The 18,383-nt window shown below is 38.5% G+C and overlaps 1 protein-coding gene across 1 annotated transcript; it reads right to left on the reverse strand.

The window, feature by feature from the left end:
* Window positions 1-3,059: 3,059 nt before the first annotated feature.
* SHCBP1 (SHC binding and spindle associated 1) lies at window positions 3,060-18,056 on the reverse strand. Its single transcript, XM_010177693.1, has 13 exons — window positions 17,909-18,056; window positions 17,133-17,303; window positions 16,420-16,535; window positions 15,194-15,402; window positions 14,028-14,120; window positions 11,312-11,545; window positions 11,046-11,214; window positions 9,675-9,795; window positions 6,476-6,607; window positions 5,458-5,576; window positions 4,627-4,713; window positions 4,137-4,278; window positions 3,060-3,382 (listed from the first exon to the last, which is right to left on the reverse strand). Exons 1-13 carry the CDS (start codon window positions 18,054-18,056, stop codon window positions 3,060-3,062), a joined length of 2,064 nt encoding a protein of 687 aa, XP_010175995.1.
* Window positions 18,057-18,383: the final 327 nt, after the last annotated feature.

The following is an 18,383-nucleotide window of genomic DNA, read 5'->3' on the forward strand; positions in this document are numbered from 1 at the left end:
CTGGCCTCTAGCCAGGGTCAAGCCACCACAAGGAAGTATTTCTAGAAGGACTAGTCTCAACATAACCAAGTAAAAAAATCCAGAAGCTTTTAGACAGAGGAGTATTAACTATAGGAAAAGTGGAGATGCTAGTGCTGCAACACTTAATTACCAGAATCTGTGTTGTCTAGGAATCCTTTGGGAAAAGTTAATTCAGAAAACAGGAATATAGATCCAATTTGCTGTCAGAAAGGTCGGATTAACAAAATTTGTCATGCATTACTGTCCAGGGTTCAGGTATGATAAGCAGGGACAAGACATGCTGCGTGCAGCTTATTCCTCCTGGAAATATTTGATATAGCAGTAATTTATCTACTCAGTAAAGACATGAAGGGGTGGGAAAAAGGTTAAAGACAAAGCTCAAGAGTGCCAAGCTTTGAGAAAAGACTAAATAGTGGAAAGGCCAGACAAACAATAAAATGGAGCCAGGACCAACTAGGTAAGCCATAGCACAAATTTAATTGCATGTTTAATAAGCGTAAAAGATAGCAAGTGTAAGAACAACAGGCTAGATATATAGGGAGAAAGTTATTTTACAACTGCTCAAACAATTCTTGAAACTACCTGTTTTCAACAGCTTTTCTTTAACGGAATTAGCTTATAATGTAGGAGGAAGAGAATGTTCACAGAGAGGAGAGTAGATCATTAGTCATTGCTAGAACATCAAATACCTTTAAGAAAAAATTAAGAAATCTTAAATTTCAAAATGTAAGAAAAAAATTAAGAAAAATATTTACAGAGGAACAACTGAATTTATGAATTCAAACATTTAATCCATTAACAAAATGCATCACTCAGTTAAGTGTACAAACATTGTGTTAGTCAACAGTTCTTTCCCTTTATATTTAAACATTTCTCCTTCTGCATATCAAAGGGGAATTAAAGCTGCAAAATAAACTTACATTTATCAGTGACATAAGTGATTGGAAGGACAAAACTCTAAGATGAAAAGGCTCCATTCAAAGCTTAGTCTCATGAGGCTCAAATGTCATCAAGAATTTAACCACAATTTTTTAATACAATTCCTGCACAAAGGAAATGGCTGGAAGTTGTACTAGCAGCCTCACCTCTTCACGTTTTGCCCTTGACCTACTGACAACCTGCAGTAGAATCACCGTTGGCATCTGGCACAGGCAAAACTGTGCTGGTATTGAAAACAGAAGAGTTACATTTTTATTGGTATCTTCATAAATGTAAAGCTGAATTTTAAAAAAGGAGATAAGAGGCTGTCAAGAGATAAGCCAGCCTTAAAATGAAGTGCAAGAGAAAGAAATGATACCTACACATCATGAAGGCAGCTCTCTCAGAATTATGGTTTTGAAAAGATGAAAGAACCACAAAATCAGTTTTCACTCCCAGTCCTTTAATAAGGATTACACTCGGGAAATAAAGGCATAACATCAAAGCATGAAACACAGCCTGTGACCTGATGAATCGCTTAAGGTACTAAACCACTGCCAGTCTTAGCATTAGACTTTCTTTATAGTCACTAAGCGGCAAATGTTTATGGGTTTGTGCACTTTCAGATACTGCAATGGCTTTTATGTTCATCAAAATGCAAACGTTAGTCCCGAAGTCAAGTGTCCTGAGCAGAACAGAACAGAAGCAGTGGGCTAGGAAAGCTGCAATAAATTCTGTTGTTCACATAAAGGGAAAAAAATGCTTGTAACTTACACCTTTCTCTTTTCCTTTCTAGCAGCTGCTCACACTAAAACAGATCACGTACTGAAGTGAATTTTGATTGTCATCTCAATTTAAGAATGGCTAGAGAGAAAAATCTGAAACAGACTATTCATATCCACTTCTAGGCAACACATTCATTTCTAGTGAAGGCATACACCTGCTAAGTTACTTTCAGAAATTATTCCAAAGTCAGTTTGCTGGCAATGTGTGTTTCCCTACTTAACACCGTATTTGATTCTGTTTCGTAGGACATCCTGAATCACTTAGGAGTTAGTATTTTCCTACATACATTTCACATACCAGTTCAAAAATTGACCTACAACTCTTGAAGACAGTACAGAAGTTTGAAGAAGGCATCTGAATTTGTAATTAAAAATCAGAGAGGCACTGAGAAAGAAGAGTCCTCAATCAGAATCTTTCCAATCTTTCTCTCAAGTAAAAACTAATAACTTGCAGCAGTGACCCAGTGAAGTGCCTTTGTTTTACTCAATGTTCCACAGCTGCGGGCGGATAAGACTGCATTGGAAAGTAATTTTTTAAGTTTTCCATTCATTTCCAAATCTTCAGCTGCTACAAGTGGCACAGAGTTTTAAAAATTTTAGAATAATGCACTGAAAGGTACAGTATGAATACCACTAACAGAGACATCTATTTTGATTCCTTTTTATGCAGATTCATGGAGTTTAGTTAGATGCTGTCCTCCCTACGGAAAAGGTGCACAGGCACTGGTAGCTGTTGGAAGTAAATAGCTGGGCACAGAAAGACAGTCTGAATGATGCTGCCCTTCCAAATGCTAAGTTTTCTAGAAAACCCTTCAAGTATGAAACATGGCAGCCAACCACTACCTTCCTAAGGAAGAACATTTCACTAGCTTCTGTTCAATGTAAAAAGTGGGTCAATATCTTATAGGAGTCAGCTGCAAACTAATGACACTTTAAAAAAATATGGAGTAAGATACAACATTAATTGCTGCACATCTTTCACAAGGAACCCTCTCTATATTTTCTTTCTTTGAATAATTTTTTCTTTTTTTTTTTTTACAATAAGAAGTTAAATAAATAAGCTAAAAAAATTCAGAGATCTATTAAAGCAGCAGCACATAGATGAGCAGAATACACGTAGTCTCCATGCTAGAGTTCTTTTTCCTAACATGTTATCCATACTTGCAGCAAGGAAGCAAAGTTTCCACATGCAATATATATACTATTCATAAATATCTGTCACATTTTAGTAACATTATGTAAGGCTAATGGAATAGATTAACTCCTTGGAAAGCAGCAGTGAAGATAACAGCTTATGCAAATCTCTTACTGCAATGCCATTAGGAGTCAGGACAGTCAGAGGAGAAAGGTACCAAAACTTCCTTTCCCATTCCATTTGAACTGATTGCCTGCAACAGAAACAAACATTTCCTGTGACATTAAGTTGTCATCAGCTTTTGTGATTCCCAGTTCATTCAGTCTTTTCTTGGGCATCTGGCTCTTCTTTGCAGAAGTGGCCCTGAGTTCATTTGCAATTTCGTAACTGCCTTCAGTTTGTTCAGAAGTCTCAGCTGGTTCATAAAATTCCAACTCATCAGTTACACATTCAGTTAGTTGTTCTTGCCTGAAGCCCTCTACACAGGCAGTCCCATCACCTGCCTGGGTAGGCTGCGTATTCCCTAAGTCAGGAAACAATAAGAATGTCATCAACAATCAGGTAAAACACTCAAATCACTTAAGACTCCTGGAATTAAATTTTCTTTAGGCTTAACATTTTCACCTGACCCCACTCACTTTTTGGATAATTAAGACAGTCACATATTCCAAATACAGTGTAAGATACTTAAGGAAAAGGTTTCTTCTTGAGATGACAAGTTGCCAAGTGATAACGATATTAGAAAAAATTACAGTGGGTTTACACATTGCACTTAGTGGTTGTTCTTCTTGAAGAAGATGTAATATGAGAAATACGTTTGTCACATTTTATTTACTACAGATAAAAAATTCTGTGCTGGGAACATGTCTCAGCTCTATTGCACAAAAGAAAAACGAGCAGAGAATTATCCTGAAACAGAAGAGCTGTAAGAGAAACCGCATCTGCTTTCTCGCTGGTCGCACTCTTGTTTCTGTATGAGCCAAGGAAGCCGTTAGTCATAAAGGCTCTGCTTAGCAGAGAGCACAGATCAGGTACAGAAGAACTTTACAAAGGAAGTGCACACACACCATGAAGCACAGAATTTCACAGTATTTCTCTGCAGCGAGTTCATACTTTAGGGAAATCCAGTGTTCTGAGTTATGAAGATTTATTTCAGCTAAATAAATCTAGACATTATTAGAAAATTTAAGAGACTTGTTCACAAATTATGCAGTCCAAAAACCTGAGTATACTAGATTAACTAGTTTTAAGAGTTTCTTCTAAGAAGAGAAAAATACCTTTCATTCTCTCTGCTGAAGCATCCTTTACATCAGAGGGCATTGTTGGCCTAACCAGGACCACACCATATCCTTCATTATTATGGATCATATTATTAACCATGGTTATCTTCGGGATGTCATAATGTCCATCTAGAAAGTTCTACAGCAAAGAAATGGAAACCCAGCATGTTAGTTATGTCCAGCTAAAGGGATGCAAAATATTCCAGTTTTAGGCAGAATCAGTTCTATGCATTGGCTAGAATTTTATTATCTACCTATGCAAGTGGCACTGCAAAAAGCATTTTCTTAATGGTAGATAAGAAATAAAACAAGTATACTGCTTTGGTAGACCAACCCAAAGCAAACAAGTACCATTATCATACGTGACACATAAGTGTTCTACCATAAGGCAGAATTATATAAACACAATAAATAAACACAAGTTATTTGCATTAATTCTAGCTGCTGTAAGCTTTTGAAAAACAAGTACATTCAGCCTTGAACTGACCTTTACAAGTATTCCTTCCCTGCAGTGGTGTATGCTGTTATCTAACAGGGTGCACGTACTACCTGGATATATTTCCACACCAGCACCCTACAAGATAAAATCAGTGGCAGTTCATAAATAGTTCAGGCTCATTTCCCATTTAACTTGACAACTCTATTGTGGATCTTTCTGTTTGTCTACCAGTTTGTGCAATGCAAAATTGTGTTACCACTCCTGCTGCACAGCTTTGTGAACCAACTTAAGCAGCAATACCCAAGGCTGAGGCCCCAGGGATAATACTATTGCCACCAGTCCATAAAGGCTCTGTTAAAGAGTAACTGCACAGTCTTGCATCACATTCTTGTTCTTTAGTCATCTACCTCAACACTCAAAGCCTCATTGTTCTTTGAAATGTCCTAATTAGAGTTCAATTCTGTGTTTTTCATCTTTCTGTAAGAATCAATGGACAAGGATCATTCCTGCATTTCATTTGCAGAACAAATGCAAGGCTTAATGAGAAAATTATTTATGGGCAGAGAAAACAGAAAATCACTTTAAGAGTGTTGCAGGACATCACTCGGTCTAGCAACAATTATTTCACAGATGTCCCCTGTTACTACATCACTTTCATAACATCACACACAAACCAGCAGGATTTCTATCAACTGGATACTGTTGTAGGCGACAAGATCCCTGGGACCAATCTCTTAACAACACATAGCTGTCCAAAAGGAATCCGCAAAGTTTCTCTCAAGAGCTACAGAAGTTACCCCACTCCTGACTGTATTATTTCCAAGTAGAAACCTTTATTTTAATTTAGGAAATAAGCCAGAGTTAAGAATTTGTATGTACCATGGCACCATACAGATCTGAGTTTTTCATTAACAGCTCCGCTGATGTTCGGATTATTACGCCTGTAGTTTCACATTGTAACACGCAGTTCTCCAGGGTGGTTTTCCCACGATAGACATCTACATATACAGAAAACAAATATTGTTTAATGAACCAGTTGCACAAAGGCAAAGCCCTCCTACAGATAGATGGACTTGTAGCATTTTTGGAGTGTGATAAAATCACTATTTTAATTTTATTCACTTCAGGTTAATTTTACTGAGTTGCTCACACAGTTTGAACTCGTGCTGTTTTTCTAGTATAAGCAGTGCTGCAGGGGAGCACTAGTCACACATTTGTCTCAGAGGGTTTTTGGCTTTTTTATTTTTGAAAGTGACACAACTATTCTTTTCATTATATTCTTATGAGACCTCTGAATCAATAAGATATTAAACACATGTATACAGGTGTTAATAAACATTTAGACATGTTTAAAAACAAATGTCTGTTGAGGTAAAGTACTAACCAGCACCTTCTGCAAAGACAGAAGGCCATGGCCAATAAATTTATTGAATACAACATAGGATTATTTGAGACTCAGTTTGAATGTGCTGTCAGCAAAGTTCTACACTACTTCTACAGCCCAGGTCATTCCTCAGTTGAGAGTTGGCTGGGTTCAGCTATAGCTGAATATTGACATGGGGGTTCTTTGGTGGAAGGAGAAATTATTTCCTTTTCCAGGTAGCCTCACATAGGCTGTGCAGCCCTCAGAGTCAGGTTGCTTTAACAGCAGAAAAATGAAGTCAAATTACCTTATGCAAGTGTAAGAATAAAATGCAAGAGCCACAATAGCTTGAAAGGACAAAGAGTAGAAGTTATTTTGATGTCCACACTACAATCAAGTTAAAAATTATACCTGTAGGGCTCCTCTCTACAACTTTTTCTTAAAACTAGTAAACTCTAACACTGGGTCCCAGCTTTAAGTCTAACAGTAAATTATGAAAGATTCACAAAAAGGTCAAGATGCTTTTATACTTACTTAAAATCCCCTTCACGGCATCACGTTGCACTAACTTCAAACTGGAGATCCTTACATTGGCTCCTGTACAGTCAACAAAGTTGTCTCCTTTCCCTCGTTTTTCTATCACGATATCATCTGGCAGTCCATAGCCTTAAAGCAGAAGTGAAAGATGCAAGTTTGATGAATAACAGTCAGGTGCTCAGTACATAACAGACATTTAAATTAAATATGGAGGTTTAAAACTTGAGGTCTACTATCTTGAATAAGATTTTCCACCCAGTGGCCAGGCTACACCTTAAATCCCCGCTGTACCAAGGTCCAAGCACTGAAAACCAAACTCAAAAGTTTACATCTTACTTGTATAACACAAAAGTTTGTCATACAAGTATGTAAACAAAAGTTTACATCTTACTTGTATGACACACAATAAAACACACAGTTATTTCAGACAGTGGAACAAAAGGATAACTGAGCTCACATTTACCAGGACCAGTTCTCTGTCCCAAAAGTTACAACAGAGCCTGGAGACGCAGTAACCAAGGACACACTGGGGCCTGCAGTCTGCTTTCAAAGTACAGAAGTTCACTAGAACAAGCAGAAGTTCCAAAGAGCATGAGGGAGAAAGCAGGCACCACCACAATACAAGGAAGCAAGTGCAAAGGACTTCCTGTTGTTAGCAAGCTTCACTCAACTTCCCTATTTAAATGAAACTTGGGTCTAAATTTAATGTTCCTATGTTACATGGGCTTCCAGATTAATTCAGATTAAAAAGAAACTTTCACAGGCACATGCCAACATTGATTTACCAAGCCATCCACAGTTGTCAGCATTCAACCACTTACAGGGAAATTTATGAGCATGTAAAGCTTTTATTGCTTGTCACTGACAAGAATCATGATAAGGAAAGCAATAATGCAGCATCTATTAAAGCAGCATGAGTCCTATCATTTCCTCAAAGCACACACAAACTCAGATAAGAAGTGCCTGAGCAAGATGCTAGCTTTTAACCAAGTACATAAATAAATACTGTAATATGCAAGTAGAAAGGTTAAAAAAAAAGAAAAAAAAACCTTTGAACAAGAGTTAGCAGAAAGTTTTAAAGACAGCAAATTTAATGCAAAGTTAAGTGATTTATATTTCAATACACTACACTATCTAGAAATATTTTCCCACGGCTACCGATTTATGGCCACCCCTGGGGAGGAGGTGGCAGTTTTCTTCCAGTACATAAAAAGAGAGCACCACAGGACAGCAAGTGGCACATCTAGTTTAACTTCACACCACTACAGAAAGAGGTTATTATCCAAGGCAAGAGTTTTAGGAACAACTGCCCTACAGACTACCTGCAGTTTTTCGAACTGTGCTTTTAGTTGCCTTACACTTCACCTCTGAAGCAGTGGTGCTAGAAGTAAGAAGGAAGCCGGTGACAAGACAAAGACGAGAGGAGTCACCTCCTGTCAAGTAGTGTTCAATACAGTGTGGTCACAGCTAGACACCCTGTCCGAAAGCCAAGTGACTCTACAGGAGCTAAAGGCAATGTCATCCTCTAACACTGATCGCAGATATAAGATGGGCTCATGCTACAGGTTCCCATCCAACTTGAACAACTACAGTACAAGCAGACAGGAAGTTCTTAGGTGCCTTTGCTACACATTTTTTGTCTAGTGTTAAAGTTATCCTTATCACGATTTCCTGCAGTTGCTACTGCTTTAACTTGATTTAGTTCTTGTAAGCTTTTATTTATCCCTGACTTACCAATCCTCCTACTTTCAACCTTACTACTGACTTGCACAGTGGCTAGAAAAAAATAAAAACTCTACCAAGTAAAGTGACATTAAATCTTTGATGAGTCACCCCTCCATCCCAAGAAAGCTGGCAAACCAGACAGCTGCTCAGATTAGCATTAGCAAAATTTTTCTTGATGCTCCTACTTCAAATGTTTTTGGCTGCTATTAATGCTGTAAAAACTTCTTGAATAGGAGTCTAGATAAGATGAAATACCCTGACACATACTCATTATTCAGAGTGGTTCATACTAAAGATACCTATTTATATGCCTTGCTCCTTAAAATAGAGCAGCTCATCCTTTAATAGGTGTGCTATTGCACCATTTGTATTATTGTTTTCTCAAAACTAGAAAAGCAATAAATACCACACCACACAATTTTAGAGCAATGTCATTCCTGCAGATAAATAAAGCACTTTCTGGAGAACCTTTAGCCTGTAGGTGCATTGTCTATCAGCATGCACATCTATATAAACCAAACATACACAACAGAAATGAGAGAGAAAGAAAATGACACTCATAAAACAAAAAGGGCAAGAAAAAGTCCAGGACAGCAGGAAATTAAACTCACAGCCTTCTTCCCATTAAGAAGTTTTGACAAGATAAAAATGCAGCTAAGTAAGTATCTGAACAGCTGCATGAGACCCAGTGATATACAGACTATTACACCGCGACAGACTGTGCACGCCTGAAGCAGAGTAATCACACTGAGAAATCAAGAACTGTGAGGAATAAATAGCAACATATCCTAGACAAGGCAGAAGTACTTCAAACACAACAAATATTTTGCAAGAAAAATGGAATCTCACATGCTGTGTCTGTTTCTACAGAATGAATACACGTTAAATCAGCAGCTCCCTCCTCTACCCAGGCGCTTCCCATAACGCAGATTCCCATTGGTACCCCCCCACGTCACAGACCTGCAATAAGTGCCATAAACTAAGTGCTTGGCTCTTTCCTCTGTGTTCACCAGTGCTATACTGGCAGTAAGCCTCACAGTACACCTCTGAAGTATATTAAGACATGCAAAGGACATCTTTCAAGTACTCTTAAGTTACTGGCTCTAAAAACTGAAGCCTCTAAGAATGACTTTTGTGTTTCCTAGATGAAAAAAATTAAGTCCCTCATGTTTCTGTTGAATCCTTCCTATTATTGATATAATCAGGATTTATCCAGAAAAATAGTTAGGGGGAAATAATGAATTTGCTATTAATCAGCAAAATTTGCAGTTTATTTGCAGAAGCAATTATGGCTAATGAAACAGTTTACTCCATCCTGCATTAAATATGGCTCTACAAGCAGAAATAGGAACACGCTGAAGAAAACAAATGCCCCCACCAAACTCCACAAAAAGTAAATCCTTATGCAGAGCTAGTTTAAGACATTCAGTTTACTTTGTTTTAAGGATGTTTATGCTAGCAAACCTTCTACCTTCTAGTTCAATTGAATCAGCAATGCAGAGCACGCCATCTACAACATAATGACCAGGACAGATGATGACTTTCTCTCCTTCATAACAGGCATTTACAGCTGCCAGTGGATCATTGTGAAACTGTAAAAGACAAACAATATAATCAGCTTCTGAAGAATGCTATAAAATTGGATGCATTTATGCCCTTAAAGCTTGCTTTTCAATTAAATGTTGCTGCTTTTGCTTAAAAGAAACCCTTTTTAATGGCACCAATAATACACAATTTCTATTTTGAATTAAAGAATCATAGCACACGCAGGACAAAAACAGCCTTAAAACATTCCTTTGATGTTTGTGTCATGTCCACTTCCCCCATGAGAAAACTGGGGCAGAGACACAGATTGAAGAGCACATGCACCAGCTAGTAAACCTCAAGACGGCCTTGGTCCCAGCCCAATATTTGAACTGTGCCTCAAAAAAAACACAAAAAAAACCCCCAAAAACACCAAAAAAACAACAACATGGCACCTATTTGAGCTGGTCTGAACACTGACATAACCCTTCACTCCCGGTGCAAGTCATCTCAAAATACAGTTCAGATATTACAGTGGCAAATACAGGGTCCGCATGGTCCTTTTTCTTGCCCAAAGAAGGCAGGTTGATATCCATTACAAATATAACTGGGGAATTCTGTATGGAAGGGTAACAAATAGTACAGAAAAACTGCACATTTATTGCTTCCCAGCAAATTCCAGAGCAAGCATAGTGCAAGTATTTTCAATTGCCAAGTCAGAAAATCTGATTTATAGCCCAAAAGTTAATCCAGGACCTTGCTTGTGGCTCCATTTTGGCCATCTGTAATTCATAAACTTCATCAGAATACAGCAAGCGATTTCACTTGGCCACAAAGAATCCAGACTCTTCTTAACTGTTGAAGTGGTAAGTCCTGTTTGAATTCACTAAAACATAGCTGATCGAAAATAAATGTATCTCCTACAGAGAACTAAAGCAACAGAATGACATTTCTTTCTCCAAACTCTAGATCATTTTCAGTAGCATCCATAGCCACAGGTATTTCAAAACTAAATCAAAGTATTATGCCTTACCATGTTTTATTGTGGAACTATTGTACAAGGTTTATCTCATTATATTCTACACACAGGAAGGAAACTGCTTGGATAGACTACTCAGCAGTGACAAATTAATTAAGAGAAATTATTTGTATCATCTTTTCTTACCATTTATTGTTTAAATTACAGTGCTTTTTTTGAATGGAGAAAAATAACACTGTGCAAATGCAGTATCTTGCATATGACAAATTAACTTATTCTTCCACATTGTTTCTTAAGGAGAAAAAAGTATTAACAGACAGTTAATTCCTGTAACTGTACCTGTATTTCTAGATCTTCACCACAAGATTCAGGGCAAAGTTTGTCCCTTATCAATGAACGCAGGAGACTTGCCACCACGGTTAAGCATACGATATGAGTGATTTTGGTACCTGTTGGCCTCAATCCTTTAGCTTGGAGACCACTGTATTTTTGGTAACCAAACACATACCTAAAACAAGAGCAACAAAGCCATGAGATCGTTCTTCAGTAAAGAACGTCCACATATAGTTTCCTATATCCCCTCCTTGCACAAACCCACCAAGTACCTCAGCAGAGGATTCTCAATTAGTTTTAGCTTTTGTCTCAAGTGCTCTATTTTCTCATACAATTTTAGTCCTTCCACCATGGAGACATTTTCTACTTCTGAGTCCGAATCACTGCTTGATATGGTGTTCCTCACATCTAAAAACTTCCTGTAAAGCTCTTCACATTGAGACAACAAGTTCTGGTAATCAGCTACAAGCCCAGAAGGCACACGGTGTTCAAGGATGTCATAATGCCTGCAATTCAGAGAAAAGGGTCAGTCTATTTCGTATTTACAATTCTGAAAGATCAAATACAAACCTGGAGAGAACCTGAGGAGTTCTGCATCAGTACTTTAGTCAAGATTCTCTGCAGTCTATAGCAATGCTTTTAAAACCAGCAAAACCAAAAATCTGGACACAAACGTATTACTTTCTAAATAGTTGCCCATCCACCTTGAAAGGTTAAATACAACTGTCAGAAACTCACTCTAAAACAAAGGCATAAGCACAGCTATCGAAAAATAGTAAGCCTTTAGAAGGCAATTAGATACAATTTGAAGCATTTATTAGAAAACCTGAGAAAATCATGTCTGAAACAGAAGAAAAATCCTACAATGCAAAGTCTCTATTAGCAACAATCTAAACAACTACCTGGACAAAAACTCAGAATGAATAAGAAAGGCATTACCAGCACCAGATGAAGATGTGAGGGCAGGGCATAGTCAATTTTGCACCATCCCAAGAGTATCCTCTACTAATGAAATAGCAAGCCTGAAAATGCCAGCCCAAAGTTGCATTGCCAAAGTCAGAAAGATGAGGACATCTGTCAGCTAGATTGTGCCAAGAATTGTAGGGCCAATCATGTAGGACCAATCATGGTCACTACAAGAAAGCTGGACAGCAATTAATGATACAAATAAAACAAGATTTAATTATCTCCCACCATTTTTGTAGGAACCAATTAAATGCAATATAAATAGCTCTATTTGAGAGGCTACATGAAATAAGGGCAAAGATGTTCCCTCAACTTTCAGAGGTTCTTTAAAGGGTACACTTAACGCAGGCTGCAAAGAGCAAGAAGATTTGTAGTCAGAGCAGTCACTATCTATACAGTTCAAATAAACAGCATGTACAGAAACACGAAGAGCCTCACGAAATTTTGGCAATGGAGTTATCAGAAGCAACAGAGTAAATTAATGTAGCATGATTAACAGCAGCAGAATTTATAGCAATATAGAAATACTAAATATTTGAAGGAAACAATGTCATACATAATTTGGCTCTGAAATGCATGCTTTACATTTTAGAGCTGGTCACTGTAAAAGCACATAAAACTACCTTGTTTTTTCAAGCTTTAATTAAACAGTTCATAACAGCTTTGCTTGCCTCAGAAGACTAGTACAACCTAATGTGCAGCGTAAAGATACTGTCTGTTCTCATTAAAACAGTGCACACCAGAGACCTGAAAAGTTTAAAGTATCATATGTTTCCATGCATTAAATGTTAATGTTATTTCTGAGCCGACACATTACTTAGATCACAACACACAGGACAGCATCAACATCAGTGTAGCTTGGAGAACAGGCTTTGTATCAAGCATGGTATGGGAGAATAAGAAAAGATAACATTTACTTTTCTGCTTGAAGATATTGTTTAAGCATTTTGAATTCTTGCTAAAATGGTTGTAAGGCCACTCACAGTGTTCAAAAAAATAATAAGAACATTATGCCGTGGCACATCATTGCATTCTGGGTTCATTCTGTGCAAAGTCTCCATAAGGCTTCAAAAGCCCAACAGATTAGCTATCTGCTGGAGCATACAAGTTTAAACACTTCAGAAACACGTACAGTTTCCATATATAACACTTCCTCACAATTTGTAAGATCTCAGAAAAACACAGGCATATCAGAGTCATCAAATGTCACACTGTGGGTAACAATTTCTTCATAAAGCATCTGCCATATGCTATACTCCAGCACATGTAACACCATATTCTAAACATCATTTCAAGGTAGCTTACAAATATTCACTGATGGTGTTCCCCAGCATCACAGCAGTACCAAAGCTGGATCTGAATGACACACCAACTTCCAGATACTCATGATGCTAAATTATAATAAGTAAAGAAAAAGAAAAATAACTCATGAAAGACTTAAAAATTATCACTTTTCAATTATTCAGTCCAGGTATGGTTTACAGTGTGCTTTGGTTATCTAGCACCCTCAAGAATATAACCAGATTGTGTCCTTTTGCACTGCTTCAGTTCCATATGGCAGGACAGCATTAAAAACCCACCTTCAGGAAACCTAATGCCAACTAATCCCACCAGGGAAAGAAATACACACATTCCTCCTTCAGCATGACCAATTTACAAGTTTTTGTTTACATTCAGTTCCATTCTGGTTCTTATTCTATGCCCAGAGGTATCAAAGCATCCCACGCTAGCTTTAATTAGGATTACAGTTCCCAGGCCTGCAATTTGAAGGAGGCTATAAACTGGGTTTGGAGTGCCATCTGATGGAAGGTCAGGGATTACAGGGAAAAACTGAGGGTTTGGAAATCAAGTGGCAACCTCTTATACTCTCTGTACAAAATTTTGACAAGCAGGCAGTGAATGCTGTTAGAACAAACTTGCTTTGATTTACTAGTGAAGAGGGTTTTTTTAATCTAGTTGTGTGTCACTACTCCCACATCATTTCCTGGGGTTCTACCCTAGTACTATCAAAAGTGTACTTACAATTTCAACCGAGGCTCAACACATCGCACAAAGTAATCAAAATCGTCCTCCTCCTCTTCGTCCCAGGTCCTCCAGATGCACTGGTAGAAGAACCTTTTGAAGCAAAGTAAATGTTCAATCACAAAAAGAAGGGTCACATTTACCTGAGACAACAGCACCAGAAACACAAATGCAACCAATTTGAGAATTCATCTCAAAGCATCATCTCTCTCCAATTCCATGCTACTCTACTGTAAACTATTTAGTATGCACAGAAGTTATCTTTCTCACCTTTTGTTTACTTGCATCAAGAGTTTTGAGTATCTAAGTTCGAAATTCCTAATAGCCTGAGTCCCACTTTCATCAAAAGAGAGTGAACTTTCATCAAAAGAGAGTGAACAGCTAAAAGCTGAATTTGAGAACAAGACTTACACTCTTTAGATCCTGAGGCTTTTTGGTTGTTTGGTTTTGGCCAGGCATCCTTCAGACAAGCTTTCTTTTTGACAATGAGTTTGTCACCTCCATCATTCAAGCTTAGATCTCTACTAGTAAGTAATTCTCAACAGAATGTGTCTCTTCTCCCCTGTCCCTCCTGCACCCATCACTTCTGAAATGGTGCATATTCTAGATGGGAAGGTCATTCCTCCTATTTTAGCTTTTTCATCCAGTTCTACTTCCTACTTGTAGACAGCTTTCAAACAGCATGTAGTACATGAAAGCAGGGGGGATGGAAAAGAAACAGAGATATGACAAAGAAAGGAAAATAGAAATAGTAAGATGTGAACAGACACATGCAGAATAAAAAACAAATTTAGGGGAGGAGATAAAATGCAGAAGAAAGAAGAATAGAACAAAAAAAAAATCCACCAATATGTTATAAAAGCAGCAGGGTGATACAGCCCAAGGAAATCTGGGGTTGAGAAGAGAGGGAAAGCAACACAATTATTTTTTTTTCCCCCTTTTGACACAGAAAGAAGTCTGACAATCACCAGCAGCTAAGTGTACCTCGTGATCGTGTGATAACCTGCAGCTGCAGAGGACACCACAGATTTTCTTTTTCTTGTACCAGTAATCAGATTTACTTTGGAAAGCTTGGCTTGTGGAGCCACCAGCATGACCACAAGAACCCATTAGATACTACCAGAATGTAATTGTTCAAGACCAACAAACACTGATCGTTTTCCTACCTGACATGTTCTACAGCTAGTGCTGTCTGGTCAAACTCTCCTGACTCATCATACACAACCCACAGCTCCTGCAGTGGTATCTGACGCTCCTTCAGCTCCAAGAGTTCCTGCATGCACTCCAAGGTAAAGGTGCTATCCTGTGACTTGCACAGAAAAGGCTCACTGAGTTGCACAACTGCTTTCAGAGCAGAGTACTCCACATCAACAACCTGTTGGAACAAACAGTCCTTAAGATTTCTCAGAACCTTAGTGAGGCTAATATGACATGTGTAAGTCAGCAGGCCATACTGCAAGCGCTGGCTGACCCACACAAACCAATGCACGTTTCATAGTACAGCGAAGGCAATCCATTTAGCTGAAGTGACACCCCAGAATTAAGCTTCTCAGAACCACACATGCAGAGCCTTTTCCACATTCAAAACTGTTCAAATCCCTCATAATACTCATATAAGGCCAGTAAGCTGCTTCCCCATGGGGTTTTTTTGTTTCTTTTTAAAAAAAATGGCAAAAGCTGTATCCTCAGACTCAAACAAATCAATACCTAAAGTTCCCAGAGACTCCTTTGGGGCTCATTTTTCAAAGTGCCCACAAGATACAAAGAGGTAGTCTGGGTCCATGAAAGCCATTTTGTCACTAACTGGGCTGAAAAGCTGAGGGGGTACAAAGTTTTTCCCTCTTCAAACATGTAATGGAACTGCAAGTTTGAACATCCCAGGTTTGCACAAAGATGTATGACTTGGACACTGAGAGACCTAGAAAAGGAGTATCCCAAACCAGCAGAACTCACTGGCAGGAGGTTTGCAATGTGGAAGAGCTACTGCCAGTATGAAGGTGCATGAAAAGGAAGAATTTTACTAAATAAATAAATAAATAAATAAATAAAAACCACAACACCAACCCCAAAAAAACCACCTGACAAATGATCAGATCTTGACATTTGAAAAGACTACATGACAACAGCCAGCTCTGGACCAAGTACTTACCCCCTCCGTGCCCACAGTTATACCCTACAGCTCACTTGCACTGACTTGGTGCTTCCCCTTCCAGTTTCAAGCAAGGAGCCCTTTGAAAAAAATTCCTATTGCTCTAGCCATCACTGGCAACTAGATATGAAAACATTACTATTTTCAACCAGCTCATAAACTTCATAGATAAATGACCTCTCTGTTAGAGAGGTAAATTATATTAATTGGAGACAAATGACTGAGCAACTGCATTCCATTTACCTCAACAATGACCTCAAATACATTAGTGCGCCAGACTGCCTGCCATCCAGATGGTTCAAGGACCTTCTCCAGGTACTCAGCCATGAATTCTTTCACCTCAGAAGCTTTGCAGTCAGCTAAAAAGAAATTGAAGACAGTACACTTATACAAGGAAAGAAAGAAAAGTCCTCCAGATTATTGGAAAATGAAAGTCAACACAGTTAGAATGTTCCTCTACTATATCTAAAGTTGGACTTCATTCTGTTTTGCTCAGGATAACCATCAACATTTTTGCTGTCTCTCAGTAGTGAGAAAGCTGGAGAGTCATCTGTTTTGTCCTTCTCTGGAAGAAGGGATCCCGTACTGAACCTTCCAGGTACTGAAGGTTTCAGTGCCAGTGGTATTATTAAACAGCTAACCTGTGCCTTATCTTAAACAGCCCTACTACACACAAAAAAGTTCTAGTAAGATCAGTTAAAACAAGGCACAGAATCTGGCATTGCCACCTTTTCCTTTCAATCATTCAGGTTTTATTTACTCATATTAAAACCATTGCCTCCTGGTCCACCAGGTAGAGCAGCTGAGGTTACAACATAAGTGATGGCAGCACCCTGTATCTTTTCTAGTCCCTGTTATTAAGAGCATCTCACAGTTTAATAAGGAATTTACTCCATTTAAACAGTCACTACAAGAAACCTGACTGCCTGATTTTTTTCTCCTGAGAAATGACTTACCCAAGATGTAATCCTGGTAAGTTTTAAATCGCTCATAAAACAACAGATGATCAGTACGAAAAATATCTGGAAAAAGCACATTCCCATCTAGCACAATCCTTCCTAAAGCAGTCCCTGGTTTGTCACGACTGCCATAGTCACTACAGGAATCATCATCTTCGTGGAGCATATCTGGGGAAAGGAGTGGAAACAAAGCAAACCCCACAAATTGTCAGTTCAACGTAGTCATCACCCTATCCCCAAAGAATTCCTGTTCAGTGTGAGATCTATCACAAACCTGCTTTCTATAACATATCATACATTATCCTCGGTGAAGAGATTATCTTACTTGGTTACTTGCTCTCTTCTTCAGAATATTTACCCTGCTCCTAAAAAGGTTCTCCCTATTTGTTGCCACCTGCCCTGAGCTGCAGTTACATGCTAATTTATTTTGTTCTATATGCAAGATCTAAAATTATTTAGGTAACAGATCACCATTCATGTACATATTATGCCTTATTGGTACACTGCCTGCATCACCCAGATGTGGTATCAAGCAATAATCCAAATGATTTTGGAACACGTATAAAACCCACACAACTGATCCAAAATAATGCACAGGATTACTGTGAGCAAAGAGCAAAATACAAGCAAGACGCATGAAAAAACTGCAGATGTTAGTCTCAGTTAAAGATGCGTTTTCACAGTTGCCCTTTCCCTCTCTCAAGTCTTTTCCTGTTCTTCAGTACAAGCACTCTTTTTTGTATTTTAATAAACTAACAAATAACAAAGCCCACGCTTGAAGTCTCCATGGAAATTCCAAGCCACATACTTAGACAGAAGAGACACAGTGTTGTAATTCTTAGCCCACTTAAATGAACGTTGGCTGAACCTTTGAAGAGCTTGATGCAATGGTGGCACCCCTTTAGCAGCCTCCAAATGCATCCCCGCTTGTGTTCTCACTACAAACTCAGTGAATTCAGCCACTGTTGGTCTCACAGTACCTCTCAGGCCTGGTCATCCACAAGTTCAGAAAACGTTAGAGACATGACTGCAGAAAACCAAGGGTGATGATGATTCTGGTCGGGTTTTTGGTTTGGGTTGTTTTTTTCCCCTTTTTGTTAATATAACAGCTCAAGACACCCTCCTTCTCCATAACTTAATTCTTTAACTATCCGTAGGCCTCTACACTTTCACCAGACTACAGTCTGACCTTCACTGGGTACATTAACAGAACAGAGCGGCCCCGGGCAAACCCCGCGCCCCATCCTG

The sequence above is a fragment of the Antrostomus carolinensis genome, unplaced genomic scaffold, assembly GCF_000700745.2.
Source record: "Antrostomus carolinensis isolate BGI_N321 unplaced genomic scaffold, ASM70074v2 scaffold4961, whole genome shotgun sequence".
Lineage (NCBI taxonomy): Eukaryota > Metazoa > Chordata > Aves > Caprimulgiformes > Caprimulgidae > Antrostomus > Antrostomus carolinensis.